Source organism: Grus americana, chromosome 4 (genome assembly GCF_028858705.1).
Source record: "Grus americana isolate bGruAme1 chromosome 4, bGruAme1.mat, whole genome shotgun sequence".
In the NCBI taxonomy this organism is placed as follows: domain Eukaryota; kingdom Metazoa; phylum Chordata; class Aves; order Gruiformes; family Gruidae; genus Grus; species Grus americana.
Genome location: NC_072855.1, coordinates 68,950,301 through 68,970,501, shown reverse-complemented (window position 1 = coordinate 68,970,501; position 20,201 = coordinate 68,950,301). Strand labels below are relative to the sequence as shown.

Here is a 20,201-nt window from a genome sequence, read left to right as displayed (position 1 = left end):
GTTTGTAACTCAAAATATAAATGTTAAGTTTCTAAAGAACCATAGAATGATGGAAAAAATCTGTGTTGGAAGCCAGGCTGTCCCTTTTGTTTACACTGTGCTAATACTCTCAGACAAAAAGATTGAAGGTCAGATGGGCTGGAAAAAGAAAAGGTTAGAGGAGAACATGTGCCTCCTCTTCTGTGCGACCCCTCATGCACTGCATCTATTGCCACAAGCTCGCAAGGGAGAAAAGCCAGGAGATGGGAAAAAGGCAGAGGCAGATCCGCGTGTGGATCCCAGTCTCTCATTCTGTCCCTTTGGTCCTGCTTCCTAGTCCAAGTAGCAATTACAACACTGTGTTGGTTGGTATAGGATCTTCCACGGCCAAGGTCCATCTCAGCCTGGACCTATGGATTCCACCCAGAACATTTGAAAGTCCCTGATGAAAGAGCTATTGCAGCCATCCCTCCTTCTCAACTCACGCATCTTTAAGAAAAGATGCCCTCAAACAGCTCTTTAAAAATGAGCTATTTGCTTCATAAGTGGGCCATCTAAAGCCCATACCTTGTTGCTCAGACCATTCATTCTTTGTATTTGTGCTTCAATCAAATTCTTGATAGGCAATTTATCTAAAATAATCTGAAATATCCTTGACTGCTGTTTCAGGTGAAAACAATGTGTCCTACATTGAGTAAATTTTGTATTCAATGTCTGAAATATCTGACAGGTATTGTGCCCTGCTAAGAATGATGACAAGGCTGAAAGCCTGGAGGCTTCACCGTAGACAGTGAATTTGTCATTTCATTTGCTTGTTTTTACTGTTGAGACTTTATTTGAAATGTGCTCAAAAACCAGGAGATTCTGAGGTTACTCATTACCCAAGGCCTCCAAAAGGGGCCCTGTCACCGAAACATTAAAATTAAATAGGTTCAGAAAAGAAAGAAGAAAATATAAAAATCAAACAAGTTTTACAGAACTGCTTCATAGCATGCTGCCTCCCAGGGTCCAACCTCCCTTCAGCAGTGGCCAGCTCTAAAGATGAACAGTAGAATTGTGTGACATGCTGCAATGAACTCGGGTAAATCGGTTTTATCTCTCTATTGTCACTTGGAATATGATTAACATTGAATGAGGGGAAATAGTCTCATATTGGTGAAGGGAAAAATAAGAAAAGAATATTGATGATTGCAGAAAATGATGATTTGAAAGTAGCGGCAATGTTATAAATATGATTTTAATATGATGTGAATTGCAAGCACTTGATATAGAGGGGATAATATATTGATTTTCCTCATTCTGCACTATGCATGTCACTAAGATCAATGGAAGTCACATACATATACCAAGGAAACTATCATATGTAGAATTATTTATGGAATAGCCGCTTCACATACACATCAATTGCAGCATCATAATGGCTAGAGTTACACCCAGAAGACAAAACCATATATTACATATTGTAAGTGATAATGCTTGAATTCCTATCGTTTCACCACATTTTTCACATGCTAAAGGGACAACTAATGGCAGGATTTGCCCCTTTTTTTTTTTTAAGAAGTAATAAACATCATATGGTTTGTCATGACAAGACACTGATTCCACTTACAAACTAAGTCATTAAATAACAGCTGCTGGCAGTATTTTCCAAAACAGTGTTGCACAATGTGCAGGGAAGCAAAGATGCTGAAACATCGGAAACCGCCTCTGGTTTGGCTCAAAATTCTAGGGACATCAGAGAAGCTGAAAAGCAGCAGCATGCACAAGTCCAGCATCTCCAAACTTCTGGTGGCAAGAAAGCACGAACACACAAGCACGTGCTTCCCTTTTACAATAGCCACCAAAGCTGTGTCAGCACTGGCAGGAAAAGAAAAAGCTTTACAGCTACACAGGCACCTTTATAATTTTCATAGCTCAAAATTATGGCATTTCCAATAAAGGCTGCTTTTGAATTGCCATTTACTTTTACAACTCACTTTGTTTCACAGTACTCTCTATCTCCTACTGTTAACTCTTGAAAGAAGCCTTTCAAAGATCAATCCAGTCTGTTAGGATTCTGGATGTTAAAACTGAATTTTTCTTGTCTACTTGTTCTTTCAAAAGGCTTAGAAGTGATTTGTGGCAATCAGCATAAAGGGATTTGATTGACAGTTTAACTAAGGGATCTAGAGAAGATTCATCAGGGGAAAATTGCAAAAATTATAAATTAAACAGCAAACAGTTTTTCTCCATCTGCTCTTAAAATAGGTTCTTTTAGATGTGAAAATCATTCTAAAAGCTTCTACAAGTAGTCAGTGAAAAGCTTAGAAATGCACAGCATAATCTTTCACATAACACTCTGCAATAGTAATCAAATAAAAAGAAAGGATAAAAGGGCAAGCATCACAACGAGTACCAAACAAGTCTGTTGACCTCATTCACACAAATCTCAAAAAATGTAGCTGCCAAACCTCCCTCAAGAAAAATAGAGGAGATTTACTAGAAATGCCATTGTATCTCTTCCTGTGGACATTATGCTCCCCCCCGTGACACACACACGCTTTTGCCTGGCTGTTCTTTCCTTCCCAGTTTGCTCTCTCAAATTGCCTTTCTCTGCAATTCACCTTCTTTCTCCACCTGCCGACAAGAAGAGAGCCCAGCTGGAGGGTCCTTGCCACACCACCCAGTTGGTGGGGGAGAGGGAGGAAAGCCGGCGTCGCTTCCAGCACTGCTCCACAAGCACCTCCAGCAACAGATGGGCAGTGGGGAGGGAGGAACAGTCCATCTGAATGTCTGTAGCACCAAAGATACCAAAAAAAAGTGCCTAAAGACAGCTCTTAAAACTGTCTGACCAACTCTCAATGACAGCACCAGAGAGTTAAGTACTATGTATCCCTATTTGGCATTTTTATTCTTCTGAATTTTTGCACTTTAATTCACCAGCTCATGAGAAAAACAAGGAAGCTGGCTTCTCTTTTTTTTTTTTTTAACCTCCGGTTGTGTGAACAGATAGAACAGTGTTACACAGATAGAAACTAGCATAGGCAAAAGATCTACTTATTTATTATCCTGAAGGTGCAGGTTATTTTGTACGCTACTGCAGCTACTTGCAAGGCCCTTGCTTTAAGTCCCAGCCAATCCTACCACCCAAGTTAAAATTACTACCTTCCATCCAACATAGCAACTGCTTCAGTTCAAGGCTGTTTCAAATTCATTTACAGGATATTAGCCTGATAAAGCTTTTCTCTGTTTAAAACTACAGCAAAACCACAGAATTAACATTTTTGCGATGGTGCTTCAACCTCATGTACCCATCTGCTCATTTACTTTTTAAGTTTTCTCCAGACTTTCTGGGATTTTCACCATTCTTTTGTGACTCCAACTTATTGTTATCTGCAAATATAACTCATGTGTTAATCTTCTCAGCTTTCAGATCGGTTGTGTGATATAAAAGCACTCAAAGTCACTTACATTTTAGTCTACAAAAACCTACACTTTTGTACTGACAAGTTAGTTTGTATGAATATCAGGGCTTTTTTTTTTTTTTTTTAAAATCAGGTTTATATCTGTGAAAGTTTTCCAATATACTACTCAATGCTATTCTAACATAATAATGATTTTATATAATTAGTTCGCCTGTATCTGGTAATTTACTGTTGCTTACACACTTTTGTGTTTATTGGAGACATAAAAGAAAAAAACATATTTGAAATGCCAACACAAATGAAATTTAACACAGAAAACTCAGAAATTTTTCATTAATGATAAAACATGTAGTTATGAAAGACTGCACACAAGTCATTCACGCACTGAAATACTGCAGCGACTAAGGGATTTATGCAAGCTAATGATACATACAAAACAATACACCCCAGTTCAATACATCACACTACACCAGCACCTTGCAAACCAACATCTAAGCCATCTCAGTCCTCTGCTCAATTACTCTCTGTAAACATTACCTTTTTTCTTCAGAATATCTGTCTTTGCCAAAAGACAAAAGGGCCCTACACGTGTAAACCTACTGTATTAATCTAGGCATTAAACACTGAATCTGACAATACTAAATATTAAGGTCAAGAATTATAAATTACAAACTTTAGACATGATCATTTACTTAGATATGATCTTTGCAAATCCAACATCCAAACAAATTTGTGTTTCACTTCAGTGCAAGATATGATTCCGTTACTTCTTCACAGGCTGACCCGAATATTTTCTAGTAGTTTTGCAGTGACCTTTGTTATATATTATTTGAACATTGTGGATATATTTTCTTCAACTCTTATAGAAAATACAATGCAGTACTCATTAAAGCCAATGACGAAAGTTTCTTTAGAGAACATAGCATCTGGCCTCATTTTATGATCAAAACTTTTTTGCTCAATGGTTTAATTCATCGAAGCTTCAGATAATCAGAAATCTTTACATCTTTTAATTACGCATTCCTGATAACATCAGCCTCAATTTCTGCATAGTTGTAATGTAGAATGAAGCATTTCTTTTTTTTTTTTTTTTTTAAGCACAGTAAAGATTTTATCAGATATTAGGGGCAACCACCATCAGTCCAAACCTACTTGGGTGTTTCTTTTATTTTTAATATCATGAGCTAGTAAGAATTGCCATCTGTAACAAATGCTTATTCTGCTTTCACAAAATTTGTCTAAATATTATACAAATTATTTAATGAGTGCATAAACATTTAAAAAATATTCTTAAAACAGAAAATATTATCTTTTTTTTTTTTTATTCGATCATAGAATGTGTTAAATTTTAAGCCTTAGAAAATGTTAAAGTAACTGCTCTTTACCTTGGTCAGATTCTACAGTCAGTGAAATGACAGTTACAAGGTGTCACATATCTATCTCAGAAAGCGTTAATTCATGATAGAACAGGCAGTTGCAAAGACCTTGCGTGCAGCAGTGACGCACCAGCTGGCATGCTGCTGGCCAGTTCTCTGCTAAATCAGGACTGAGGTCTATCGTGCATTTGCAACCGGCTTTAGACTGTTCTGTGCCATAGTTCTTGGCTTAGCTCAAAATGCAAGGGACATGCAATAATCTCCACATACCTCCTCATGCAATCCAGCGCCCGAATAAAGAAGTCTTTGTGAAGCTGATGCTCGTCCCTCAAGATGGAGCACTGCTCCAGTGTCACCGACATGGATGTCCGGTCTTTGGCACTTTTGCAACAGGTGAAACGGACTCCATTCAGCTTACGGCAAATCTGGAACACAGGCAGACGTCAAAGGATCACCCTTTTCACACCTTATGTTCTCTACACACTACGCAGACTGTGAAACTCCCACAATTTTGCAATCACAGACAATGAATAGCGAGAACTACAGTATTTCTCAAGAAGAAAATAGCTATTAAAAGGTAGTAACTCCAACCTGAATCGTAAGGCTGCTGACATGTGTCTTTGCAGTTAAATCAGTTATTAGCCCTGGCTTGTGGATTTTTATATTCTAAGGATTATGCCCATGCTGGCCTGATACAGAGCCACAAAAGGTGAAAATGTTGTGCTGAAAAAACCTGTAAATTTATCTTTTGTTTATAACTTTGCAGCATTAACACTCTACAAAAATAGCACAAAAAGATTATAGCTACTGATCTATAGCCCATTTCCAATTTGTCCAAATGACACATTTTAAAAGCAGATCTTCAGGGCTTCCATTAGCAGGACAAGCCTACAAATAACCTGCTCACTGAGGAAAAAGGAGCCCTTACTGATTTTAAGAGCGTGCTGCACACAATCTTGTACTGCAGGCGCAATCAAGTCTCTCTCCTGCCCACCCTAGCACCCCCCTGCCAAGTGAGGCAAGAAACTGATGGTGGACCCAACCAAAAAAAAAAAAAAATCTACTATTCTTAGCCCTAAGCATTTTAAGGAAGTTGCTAAAGTGTCTACATGTACTACAGCTTACCAGACCTTATGAACACAGATTTAAATGATTAGGATTTTGATTAAGTTTGAAGAGGGGATGATAAAAGCATATAAAACCATTAAGTCTAAACCAAGGATAAATCAATACTCTGGTTATTTCTCCAGATACAAGACAGAAGATAAAGGGCACAGCTTAGGAAATAAAAACATGTAACAATTAAATCTCTGTCCCATTATATTTAGAATAAGAAATGTTTGTGATACCAGTTCGCAAAAGTTGACTTTTAAAATGCAGATGTATTCTCGCAGTCCCGTTACAACAGGGCTTACACGCAGGTGCAGATACATACACATATCCACGTAGGAATCTCATACATCTACTGCAGTAACAAAGTGATATCCTTAGAGCAGGGAATCACGCCTTTCCAATAAATACATCTAACACTGTATAACAGTGTGTAGATCAATGGGTCCAGAAATACTCAAGGTTACAGTAAGGTAACATAAAGAGAAACAGAATACAGTTAAGGAAAAACCTGAAACAGTTTGTATGTCCAAAGAACGCTTTTTACCCATGAAATTATTTTCAGAGATTCCTGAACAGATAGCAGAAGACAACTTTCCACATCCAAAGATTAAGTAAATTCTGTTGTATTCTTTGTAGCTCATTTTACACTATCCTGTACTTATTTATCTTTTACTTCTTTAAAAACCAATGTTTCATAGTAATTGCAGAACTGGTACGGCAAAAAAAGCTTATGTTTTTACTTACAACAGATTCATACTGCAAGAGCATGTGATAATATTTATTAACCACAAGGCAAAATGGTATTCGCAACATAAAAAATTACAGCAGTGTTATTAATACAAAGACATAGTTAATATTGTCTTGTTCCTGCTGTTACTGAAAAGTCATGGAAAATTTTATTAATATTTTGTATCAAATATTTATTTGCCTTGAAGGGTAAGTGCATTTAAAAGTTCCCTAGAACAGAAGGTCTTGTGTCAATTCCAGTAGATACCAAAGACTCAAATCTCTGCTTGTATAAACGGGCAGAGACACCAAGGGTACTTTTCTACATCTAAGACAATTATCTGGTTGAATTTCCCATTCCTGAAAAGCTTGAGCTCTTCATAAACATCTAAGGGTTGTTTTGTTGTTGGTTTTTTTATCATGCATGTGCAAAACCCCCAAAATTGAGAAACAAAATCAAATTATGTGAATAAAGCAAAGTAAGTATTATCCACTGTTTGATAAACATTTTCCTTTGTGTTCTCCCTGTGCCTGAGCGTCTACCCTTTGCATGTCTAGCTTATTTTGTGTTGCTATCTGTGCCCGTGGAGTGGCTGTCATAGTGACACTTGCTAAAAAAACCCAAACCCATAAAATATGATTGACTAAAAGTTGTACTGATACAATTAAACACTTATTTATAAAACATAAGTATGTTAATTACAGAAAATCAAAAGTTGAGTGCAGTAATATTAAACAAAAGCCAGAGCACGTAATCATCATACCTCAAGGCTTACGGACACTAAACAATAACAGGAAGATATTTTGAATAACTAAATTTTGTATTATCAATGAATGGATATAATTTTAAACAAACAAAAAAAGTTAGAAACTGTAGCTGAATACTGTATTGTCCCTCTCATATAAGGTGATATATTTACAGCTATGCGTCATCATCCAAGGAACTGATTCTGCCCAAACTATGGTTTAAGGGATACCTCTGCCTAAAACCAGGCTCAGTTAAAGAAAAAACATGCCCCAAACAAAAAGCAAACCTTTTTTATCCTGTTACAAAACTCACTGAGATAAATAGTCCTGCATCTGGGACAAAACAACTCCAAGCAGCAGCACAGGCCATGGACTGCCTGGCTAGGAGCAGCTCTGCAGAAAAGGGCCCGGAGGATGCAGGGGACAGCAAAGTGACCAAGACCATCTCCTGCTTCAAATTCTAGCCAGTTCTACCAGTTAAGTGAGAGAAAATAAATATCTGTAATTTAAGTGTAGGAAGAAGAAATATATTCATGAGTGGGATGAGATACCATCAGAATGGAAATGTTAGAGAGCCATTTCAGCATATCTACCTACTTTAATCATTGAATTTTCCAATCATATCCTTAAAAATCCATTGCACTTACAATGTCAACAGGTATGTGAAAATTAGTTCACCATGTGAACATATTTGAAACAAGGGAGCTTACCGTTGCAGCCAGCCACATGATTTCTACATTCTTTCTCTTTTTGGCCTGGATATTTTGATGAAGATTTTCTAGCAATCCCTTTAAGTCATTTTGTTCTTGAAAATGTGGTAGACCTGGAAAGAGAGGATGATAAGGCTGTTCATTGTGATAAGGTTGTACTGACTAAAGAATGCGCGTATTAAAGAACAGGTCTGTTATTTATAGCCTTATTTTGGAACACAGGATGGAAAGCACCAGCTAAGCATTTTGGGAATAAGCAAACCTTAGTTCTTTCTAAGTATTGGGTTGTCCTCCCTAAGATCGTCACCGTGGAAAATTAAAGTGTCTTCAACTTTTATCTTCTAAATGGATAGTGAAAACATTCAAATCTCTGCTGTAGTTCTGTTCATCAACTATTATAGACATTCAGTGAAAATGAGTAGAGAAATAACTGAGTGCATTAAAACCTGCTCTGATGGGATGATTCTTTTATTTTTAAGTAAAAGTATTTTGCTTTTGTTTTCAAAATGGAACAGCTCATTTTTTGTTTTAAAATGATGCTTTAGTTCCTAATATAACATAACAGGAGGGTTAAACAGCACTAAACACCCCTTCCCCCCCCCAAAAAAATATCTAACAAAGGATATTTCTGAGTCTGAAATGAAATGGGACTTTAATTTTGAAATACAAAATAATTTCAGGTTTACCTAAAATCCAAAATTTTACCTACTTACCCTGGGTATGGCAGCTGAGCTGAAGTTTTATTAATCATAGATGTCTAGAGGGAATTCAAGAGTAGGCAATTTAATTTGCTCTTCTGTTTTGTGTGTGTGTATAGTAGGGTTTTGTTCTAATGTTACCTTTGTCTCCATTAGTTTTGAAAATAAGTAGAAACAATTGAAATCTGTTTTTTCAAAATGATTGCTTCTTATGGTAGTGAAGTAAAAAGAAATTTGGTAATAGATATCATCAAAGAAAGGCTCAGAACCAGCTGAAACAGAATTAAACCACATTGATAACATTTTTTCAAGAAGTAGAATGTTCCATCCAATGGGGAAAAAAACCCACAACCGACCAAACAACCCAAATCCAAACCCAAACCCTAAGATTTATATTCAATTCAAAGAGGAAAAAAATGAGGCAACTACTAATGCAGGTCAAAAAGCATTCTCCTAACCTGATCACAGCTGGAATGATCTCTGTTAGCAACAGGCTTTTTACCTTTTATCTCTAATGAATTCTGTAGTTTCCCTTATCCATGATTCATAGTAAGAAGTAATTTAAATATACTCAAAAAGAACTATTCTAAAAAGTCTACATTGCCTTACTCTTACTGTGCTGCCAAAAAGAAAAAAAAAATGCAGAAAAAGTACATTCAGAGTAGTTTTGTAATAATCTTAATGAGGATTGTTTTATCTCTGTATTACAATTCCTGATCATACAATTAGATAATGTTAAGCATATAAAAATACATCACAACCTGCTAGACTATTATATTTATCCTGCATCTGTTTCTTTAAAACAAATAGCATACGATGGGTACTCTAAAAAGATGCTGCCAGATTATGAGAATGTATCACTGGGTAAACATTTTATTGCTCTAAAGCAGTTTTCCTTCAGTTCACAGCAGAAAATGCATCATCCCAGAGAGATGACTTCACCATAGGTAAAGCAAGATTCTCCGAATTTATAATATTGCCAAATGAGCTGCATCCTGACTGGATGTGACTGATTGCTTAAATTCCTTGTGTCACAAAGCAGTACTAAACCATCAAATCATTCTCATGGATTATAAGGGAGAGAAGCCTGGAAGTACAAAACAGGCTCATAGACTTTATGTTGAGAATGCTATGGAAGAAAATCTTTATTATCTTGCAGGATTTCTAAACCTTGCATGCATCCCTCTTCTCACATGGTACAATACTTTGCAACACTGATGTTGCTGTGGGTGTTAGGTATCAAACCAGCAACATTGAACATCACTCGCAACACAGGTTTCTCCAATTTTGTGCTTTCATTTGTTTAAATTGAGTTCTAAGCCATTTTTTTCAATCAGTTATGTATTACTAAACAACAATTGTACATTTTTGTACCCTTACTATCATTAGCTATTCTGTAAAAGCAGTACTGTTTTGATGCCTAAACCAGAACTATATTTGGTAGGCATTTTTGGTATGAATATTTCTGGGAGCACATTGTTATTTACTGTTTTCAGAGTTTCCTATTAGAGAATTAAAGAGATTAAGAAACAGGCAAGTGACAGAGTGCATACTCATCTAAAGAAAGGTAGAAAGTCAGTGTTTAGCACGTACAGTTGTGCTGGTTTTGGCTGGGATAGAGTTAATTTTCTTCATAGTAGCTAGTACAGGGCTGTGTTTTGGATTTGTGCTGAAAACAGTGTTGATGACACAGGGATGTTTTCGTTACTGCTGAGCAGTGCTTACACAGAGCCAAGGCTGTTCTGCTTCTCGCACCACCCCACCAGCGAGTAGGCTGGGGGTGCACAAGGAGTTGGGAGGGGACACAGCCAGGACAGCTGACCCCAACTGACCAAAGGGATATTCCATACATATGGTGTCATGCTCAGCGTATAAAGCTGGGGGAAGAAGGAGGAAGGGGGCACATTCGGAGTGATGGTGTTTGTCTTCCCAAATGCCCATTAGACATGGTGGAGCCCTGCTTTCCCGGAGACGGCTGCACACCTGCCTGCCCATGTGAAGTGGGGAACGAATTCCTTGTTTTGCTTTGCTTGTGTGTGCAGCTTTTGCTTTACCTATTAAACTGTCTTTATATCGACCCACGAGCTTTCTCACTTTCACTCTTCTGATTCTCTCCCCCATCCCGCTGTGGGGGAGTGCGCGAGTGGCTGTGTGGTGCTTAACTGCTGGCTAGGGTTAAACCACGATGGTTACATGCAGATGAAGACTTTTAATAATTGGGAATAGAGAGAAAGCTAGAATATTATTGGCAATGGGAATTACAGAGATGAGGGAAAAACTAATAGCAAAGGTGGCAATACCTTTATGGGAGTGGAAAAATGAATTATTTGAAATGAAATATATGAATGAAGGTAAGTGAAGCTGCCTAGGGATGGTGGATGCAACAGCCTGGCCAACAGGGCTGTGAGTTCTCAAATTCTGTCTGGCTTTATGAGCGCTATTTGTAACAGCTTTGTGAACTGGGTCCTGCATTTATTTTATAGCACAGATTTGGCACTACAGGAAATTATCTGGAAAGGTGTGACAAAACCATCAAGGAGCCATCAATACTGAATGGCTCTCACTTGCCTACACTACCAGGGCTGCTGTCAGCTTGGATGGAGGTTTATCTTCCTGAGAACTTGAGCACAGAGGTCAGGGAACAGGGGAGGAATTTAAGTCCTCCCCCAGCTGAACAATTTGGAAAGCTTCACTTTTTTCCAGTGAGCTGGTTTAAAAGGCACGTTCCCCCAAGCCAGAAGAATGATTCCATATAATGGCAGGGAGCTACTGGAAAGGGCAATGGAACCAGAAGGTACTTTGTGTTCTGTAAAAATTTGGACAATGAACAGACTCAGATCTTAGAGGCAGAGAAAAAGCAAGAAGGTAATAAGAACCAGGAAAGACATGATGAATTAGACAAGCATAGTTCTCAAAAGCCTGCACAGTCTGGAAGAAGTCCAGGAAGACTGTGCGGCTCACTAATAATCCTTCTGCAGGAAGACAGTACAAGGTTAGTTTCTGTTAATGAAAAGCAGCCAATACTATCTGCATGCAAATTTTTGCTTTTATATAATCAGATCCATTTATGAGGCAGCAGATCTACCTTAGACCTAACCTCAGATGAGGTTAGGTTTTCAGAATGCTTTCTTGGCAGGATTCCCCTAAATTAATTACTAACTTCTTGTACGAGTTTCTCTGTAGAAATCCTAGAAGTACTAGAGATGTGGGTGGATGGATGGGCATACTGCCCACCCTTTAGGAACACAGCTTTCACTTCCATCAAAGTTATTAACAAATGAAAATCATCCTGATATAAAAGACAAGCATGTACACATCTACAGTGACACATTAGATATAACTACAAGTACATATATGTAATAGATAATTTGCCAAAGTAATCAACACAAGGTATTCTGTAAGAGAACAGAAGCTTTGCATGGGATTTTAACCAATGGAGTTACACACGTCCTGTAGGATGATAGATCTTCAGATTCAAAAGATTTGCGTGTCCGTCCCCCCACCCCTTACCCAAGAGGAAAGAGCAGAGATCTAAATCCAAGCTATTTAATCAGGCTGCAAAATTTGCAACATCTGGGAATACAGTTTAGGCATTAAGACTACTTTAACAGGATTAGATTGATACAAATGGTCTTTTCAGTGTTTGCTTTCAACAATCAAGGTAACAGAATAATAATGTTTATGATAACAAATTTCTATAAAATTGGAATATAGGGCCTATTCTAATGGAATCATGTTATTAATATCAGTGACATTATGATGTGGCTCACTACTTGTATTTGCATCTGCGGATTTCTCAGTGGTTTGCCATACCTTAATACATACTCAAAATAAGAATGGAGGGAATGACTGAAACTGATGAAAATTCCCATAGAGTATTTCTGTACAAATATAGTAGGTGCAGACTGTCCTCTTCTTGAAATATTAAAAGCATATTCTTTTAATAATTTAAAAGAGCTGTTTAGTTCATCATTACTCTCCTTCACTCTCCCTGTATTTCTGCTATGGCCTTGGGCCTGCAATCACTACTGACTTTAGCCGGGCTGTATATAGGCAGACTGTTTAACTTTACGGAACAAGTTATGGGATTGAGGTCTAAAACTAAAAGCTGCACCCTAATACTGTGCTAATATTACTATCTCATAATCTTTTACCTATTTAACCTTTTCAAAACCATTTGGCTATTGTATTATTTTGTACTCACAATCAGGAGGCATTTTTTCTGTAAACAGCTTGTAATATTCTTTTAGAAGTTCTAAGTTTTCCTGGTTAATGTTTTCCTGTAGAGTGGTATCTCCAAACCTATAAAAAAAAAAAAAGCACAGTACAATGATGAAAAACACCCACAAAAAAATTCAAAGCTCAATTATCCTTCAGAATGATTTCTTTGCATGAAGAAATAACTTTGATTTTTTTCTTCCTAGTGTTGAATGTACTAGATTTTGTCATACATACAGTTGCTAATTTCTCAGGTGCTTTGGAACTAATATTTGGGAATGAGGTCATCACTCATGGATAATTATTCCAAAAACTTATGGGCAAAGTAATCCATTTACAGACAAACATTCAGTAAAGAACATATTCTTTTTCCCTTCAGAAATCCTGAGCAAATGCAAGGGCTCTTTGTGGGAATTTCAAAAGGCACCACAGGCAGAGAGCACTAACGCCTAAATCTCTTACTGCTGCTGTTGCTTAGGTATATTAATTTCTACCAGAGCTGAACAATATTGAAGCCACACAAGATGGAAGAGACGCAAGTGTCAGGTGGAAAACCTTCTGAAGAACTAATTTCTGCTCTGGTCTGAGAATATTTGCTATAAATAGTCAAGTTGATTACTTCTCTGGGCCCTTTCTGCCCTACACTGCTCCTGAGCTGTTAGTTATCTTGGTTTCTTGTATCTGAAACAAAAGAGAACCATTTCTGTGCTGTTGAGCCCTGATTTCACCATTAAGCTTCACAGAGTTGAGACCCGCAGGCTAGCTGACTTCAGCTGTCTGCCTTTAAGCTTGCTGCAGCACCCAGACCTCAGCGGTTGCTATACAGTGCTGCAGCTGGGTCAGGGGGATGTTACGGGGTTTCTTGCAGCAGCCAGGTCTGCTGGGAATACATCACCCAAACCTTCATTATCCTGCACCTCACAGAAAACCCGGACAACATCAGGATGTCATTAGCTTATCCATGAACTGACTATAGCAGTATCTTTCCGAGACCAACATTTCTACAGCAGCCAAGTTTCACACAGGCTAAAAAAACCCTCCCCAACCCCCTCTCTCCTGGTATGTCTACTATGAGAGATATGAATGAATGTAAAGACAGGAATGTCCCCTTAGGCAGTTAGGGCCAAGTTTTTGCAGTTCATCTACAGAATAGCCTTGAAATGAAGAAAAGGAAGACAGAAAAGGAAATGGAGGAGTACAGAAAGAGAGGCATGGACAGGTTAAGTGAGAAATTGAGGTAGACAAAAGGGGACACAAATCGGAAGATACTAAATGTACTGCTACCTCATGCAGAAGGGAATCAAATATTTAAATGGGCTAAAGAGGGAAAAGACTCGGCTATTTCCTCAGTAGCCATTGCTGCACTGTCACATGAGAGTATTTCTTTTAAACCAGGTATATTCTCAACTGTGCTTTATTGAAAGAAGAGATGTTTGCATCTAATAAAGTAGCATTTTCTAGAAAACTACCACAAAACCTTATTTATAGTCTCATATTTATTTTTCCCACAAAAAATACTTTTTACCAAAAAGCATGTGCAGTATTTCCAATCTCAAAACAAATATGCAGCTTTAAGGAGTTAAGCAATATTTTGATTTAAGTATAATGTTGTGGACAAGCTGTTTCTGCAACTTCATTTGCTTCTGTCCTGATTTTGGCTGAGATAGAGATAATTTTCTTTTTAGTAGCTGGTAAAGTGCTGTATTTTGAATTTAGTATAAGAATATTGATAACACACTGATGGCTTTAGTTGTTGGTAGGTAGCTGTAGTGTTTATCACTAAGTCAAGGACTGTTCAGCTTCCCACACCCTGCCAGGTGCACAAGAATTTGGGAGAGCACAGCCAAGACAGCTGACCCAGACTGGCCAAAGAGATATTCCCTACCATATGATGTCATGTGCCGGATACAACTGGGAAAGCTAGCCGGGAAGTGGGATTGCTGCTTGGAAACAGACTGGGCACCGGGTTGGTTTCTTTTCCATCCACACAGAGTGTGCAATTTTGTGCATAACTTGTTTTTTTAAAATTATTATTATTACTATTACTACCACTACTATTATTATTCTCTTCCTTTGTTATCCTATTAAACTGTCTTTATCTCAACCCACAAGTTCTTCTCCCTTCTCCTCCCCATCCCCTTGAGCGGGGAGGGGTGAGCGAGTGGCTGCGTGGTGCTTACTTACCAGCTGGAGTTAAACCACAATAGTTTGATAGACAGAGATATTAATATATCTCTAGATTTTTACATATATATATATATATATTAATTTGTCATTCATGGCTTTGTGCACAATGTAAAATCAGTACTGTGAACAATAACACTGTTGTTCTTGTCACTCCACCTGCAAGCCAGACATCTTTTCACACCGACTCCTCTACAAGTCCCCATATATCCAGACTATTTCTAAATCTTGTCAAATCTTACTTCAGAGGACATTTGTAACATATAGTCCTTCCTGCCTATCCCACCCATGTAAGCTCTCACAAACTTGCTTCTTGGTTACTGCATACTCCTCCTCTGATTTTGGAAAAACATGACGTGTGCTAGTCACAATTGTCATGACTGATTTTGTTGGTTTTGTACACTGTCACTTTGGCCATGTCACTCCTCTCGTAGCATCGCTTTTCCCTTCTTTCTGGCATCAGTAATAGGATATTTTCATTTTCAAGAACGCTTCAAATTCTCTAACCATCTGCTCAACTCTTTCACTAGTAAAACGCCAGTTTTTACTGTCTTCTGATTCAGCCTATGCCTCCCATTTCAATTTTCTACCTTAATTTTCTCACACATCACCACTCACAACTTGAAGTCTCCCCTAAACATCCATGAAGCTACCTAATGGCATTCCTTAGACATCTTCCTTAAAAGACTGCTTTTACTCTGCTGTCTACAAAGAACAAGACATGAAACTCCTGTTGTGATTAACTTCTTGCCTATTGTCCAGGTTAATGGCTTTTCTTTGTCTCCCTCTATTTGCCCAGCTATGCTTTTTGAGCATTTGTAGTGAATGCAATCTAAAGATATTAACAGAGCATCCAAGAGACATAATACATAACACCAGTAAAAAAAAAAAAAAAAAAAAAGAAAATGTAGCTGTCTCATTGTTGCTGTCTACCTTGCAGTTTTAGTGTTGCATAAACTTGGCAATTTAACATGCCCGACAGATACCCTTTCTCTTGAAAGAGAAAATTAATAGGTTGGTGAAACTTTGACTATTATTGTACTAACTAATTAGTTTCCAGCAATCCTTTTGGAGGAGTAATATTAACACATCAGAACTTTAATATCAGCCTTCATGTTTCTACAAACATATTAGTAATGCATTCTCTATTTTTAACTACCATTCCTCAACCCTGGAAAAAAAGTCCTAAAAAGCTGATAAAAATGGTCTCTTTCTAGCTTAAGACTTGTCCAGCATCTTCCACCCCATCTTTAAGTTAATAAGAATTTCAAAATTTCAGACTCATGTTTGAGAAGGCCAAAGTACTGTATTATGAACAAAATTCTACATCTGTGAAACAGAAATCCATTTCATATTTGTATCCAAATGACACTTGGTGTTTACTGTGAAATAAAGTCCAGCATGTGGTCATATCTTCACTTAGACTTTTTCATTATTTTGCATTGCTTCATAGCTTGTGCTTATTTCCCTTAGTACTTTTTCAAATACACGTCAAGTCAATGTTAGATGGTCCAAGAGCAAGTAAAAAAAAAGATTTATTTTTAATCCTAAGAGATATCCACAGCATACTTGGACAGAAAGTGAAACACAATTTTGTCTTACCTCTCTGCAAGTGTTTGCTGTTCATTGATTCCAACATTAAAGAGTACTGGATACATGCGAAGTAGCTTTCCTTCTTTAATCTCTTGTGGCAGCAACTCAAACATCTTTGCTGGAAGCTGGACCTCTATAATGTAATGTTCACTGGGAAAAATAAAAAGAATAAGGATAGGTATATTGATTGGTTTCCTTGAAATTATAACCTTCCTAAATTATAGAGCACATGTAGTTTGTGCTCTATACATCAGTTTCCCCCTTTTCCCCTTAACTGTATTGAACCATAAAATGTGATGATTCAGCTTCCTTGTTTTAAGAGCATAACCAAGCTATATGGAAAAAGGCAAGTATATGTAATCATACACTCTTGATACCAACTTCTTTACTGAAGTGAAAATAGGACTACAGATGAAAGCAGTAAAAAAGTCTTCTGCTACCAAAATATCAATGAGAACACCTCAAGTCTTAAAATGCACCTTGCTAAGTTACAAAAACAACTTCCTTTCAGAAGTCACAACTTGATCCTGTATCTACTCTAAATGTAATATGAGCAAAAACCTGTCACAAAAACCCAAAGCAACGTTCCCATTTTCTTCAGTGGCTGAATTTTCTCCCTGGGGATAGAAAGCATCACAAATAACAAAACTGACTCTGTGAAGATAATAACTGAAGGCTCATTACACAAACATGAATCCTATTTTAGGAGAAGGGTTACGATATATAGCAGCTCTGGCTTTCTGTTTGTGTTTGGTCCAACTTTATGAAAAACATGTTACTTTGGCTGCCAGTCCAAATTCTGATCATGTGGAACCCTCAAGTTGAATTTCACCTGTTTTTGAGGATTGATGCCTGACCCCACATCAGAAACAACAGCATGCTGTTAAGTTAGGTTTATTAGCTCTCTTTCCATTATTAGAGCAATCAGTCTAATAAAAAAAGAACAGACTAGAAGCAAATCCATTTGTCTCTCCAGGATTTGGCATTTTAATCATTCAAAGAGGGCCAACTGATAACGAAGACTGGAATTTTCTCTCCTGCAGAGCACATTTGGTGTATCACCAAGAAGGAGGAGTATTACAGCAAGAGGAGGGAAGGAGGATTTCTATGATCTATATCCTACCTACAGCAACCAGGCCTAGGAAGGCACACAACTTTTACATGTAAACTTAAGATGGAAAACTGTTTGCACCTATTCAAATAATCTATCATGAAGTCCTTCCAACCCTTATGTTAATCAATCACGTGCTTGCTGAGGAATTACAGTGCAACCTGGATTACCCACATGTAGAATTTGGGGGAGAAAAGGCAGAAAACCTTGAAGAAAAAGGGCAGTTTCTGCAGTAGCTCTGATGCCTTTGGCAAGCTGGAGGGATGAGTGGCACTATCTCAGAGCAGATGTCTGGAGAAACAGCTTCAGCTTAGAAGAGCTAGTGGTCGTGTTTGAACCTCTATCCTGCCCATATATCTGAGAACAAAATAAAATGGATCCAGTACAGACTTGTGACTGAAATGTAATTACATTCAGCTAGGGCAAAACAGCATATGCTTTGGTACAGGCTAGAACTAGTGTGTAATCTCTGAGCAAATGCCAGATGCTCCCTACTGAGGGGGTTATCAGTTTTGAATGCAGGACACATGTCTCAGAGGGGAAAAAAAGAAAAAAAAAGACATAGTTCTACTCCCAGATAGTCTATTTGGTTTGTGTTTTATTTAATTAATTCACCCACGTGAAGGAAATAGAGAGTTAGCAAGGATGACAGTGAAGAACTCCATACAAATGATCTTTGTGTAGCAGAACTCATTCCCAGCCTGCATGTGAGCACTCCTAGCTGCTGTCAAGTGCCACCAGAACATTTGTCTGTGACACAGTGCTTTCATGAGAGTGAGAAGACATGTTGGGTTAGTCTAATTTAAACAGCATATGTTACTGAACCAAAATGCCACCAAATCACTGCATTGCTACATTTCACAGCCCCAAAATCACTACTCATCTTTTGGTGTAAGAACATTGAGAAATGCTGACCTTTAGGCATGATAAATTAACATCAGTACCATTTGAGAGCTTCCCCTTGTCCTTCCCCCCCCCCCCCCCAAACTTTTTTTGAAGTCTCAGAGATAATCCTTAGTAACTTTTAAAAATCTGTAACCAATTGCACAATGAAAACAATCCACTTTTGATCATGTAAAGAAAAGGCTGTCAAGCTGTGACAGACAGCTGTCTGGAAAGTCCAGGAATGGTACTGAAGTCAGGTGGGGGGAAAAAAAAAAAATTCAGAGTACTGAAGTCCGTAGGACTTTTGGCATTAATTTACCAAAAATCTTATGGGTCCTATGCTTCTACTTAAACAAGAAACAGAAATACAGCAGTAAATTTTATTGCCATGTGGTTTCTCTTTTATGGCTAGACTCACTGCAGAGATACCAGGTGATTTTGGCATGAGATGGATAAGGTGGCCACTACATTTTCCAATGAGAAGGAAAAAATCAGTACAGAATTTTTGACATTTAATGATCTCTCAAGGAAACAGAGTGGAGAAATCCCGCATGTTCAAGAGAGTAAATAATAAATCATCATCTCTTCCAGAACAAATTGTATATATTTAGGTATTAAATTTTTAAATGTATATGATTTCACTAAAACAGGACTGTTTAAAAATATCCTTTTCTTTATTTGCCTTGTTCTCTAATATTTGTTACCATCACATATGAACATATGCAGGTCATGGACCCTGCAAGCTACTTGCAGTTGGCTGAAATCACACACATAATTCATTGCAATAAAGGCAAAACAAGTCATTTCTGTGCACCTCTGCTTTGCAACAGAAAAAGGATGTACACGCGGTCAGTCACTGAAGCTCAGGTAGGAGGTGCTTCACCCAGCTCTTCTTTCAACTGAGTCAACTTTTTAGATCACTTCAGTGTGGCTCTAAGTGCTGGTCCGATTGTGGGCTTCGTTGAATACAGGGTATCAAACCCTGTGTCGCCTCAAAGTTCACGTGCACAATTAAATACATTCTATCAAAGAACTTTATAAAAGTAGGCGTTAACTACTAATAAAAGAACCTGAGTGCCTCAACCGAACTTCACTGCACCTGGATGGTCGGAGTCAGCCACCCACATCAGCAGGCTAGTGCGCTGCTAGACCATGCTCAATGCCACGCTCTTTGGATTGATTTGTTTGTGTACATAGAATCTCAGTCTTAAGCACTTCCCTAGAAAATAATTACAAGTGAATACTCTGACTCTGCAAGATAAGAATTTGTAGCTTAATTTTCTGTCTTGCATTTCTACAGTCTTTTAGTCTCTTTTTATCGAGCCACACCATATAACAACCAAAATGATCTAAAAATTGTGGGGTTTTAAAACATTAATTAGAAAATAACTAGGTTTTCCACCGCCTTCTCTTTTTATGATTGACTTCCAACGCTGTCTGATAGGAGCTGCTCATCA

The 20,201-nt window shown here is 37.8% G+C and overlaps 1 protein-coding gene across 3 annotated transcripts in view; it reads right to left on the bottom strand.

The window, feature by feature from the left end:
- INPP4B (inositol polyphosphate-4-phosphatase type II B) overlaps positions 1-20,201 on the bottom strand; it is a 346,423-nt gene that overhangs the window by 28,546 nt on the left and 297,676 nt on the right. For 2 of the 3 annotated variants that reach the window (XM_054824339.1, XM_054824341.1), the window contains exons 22-25: positions 16,758-16,898; positions 12,958-13,055; positions 8,056-8,168; positions 5,030-5,184 (exon numbers count right to left, since the gene is read on the bottom strand). In XM_054824339.1, coding sequence (XP_054680314.1) covers positions 5,030-5,184; positions 8,056-8,168; positions 12,958-13,055; positions 16,758-16,898 — 507 coding nt within the window. The remainder of the gene's footprint in view (positions 1-5,029; positions 5,185-8,055; positions 8,169-12,957; positions 13,056-16,757; positions 16,899-20,201) is intronic. The other variant, XM_054824340.1, reaches the window with a different exon arrangement.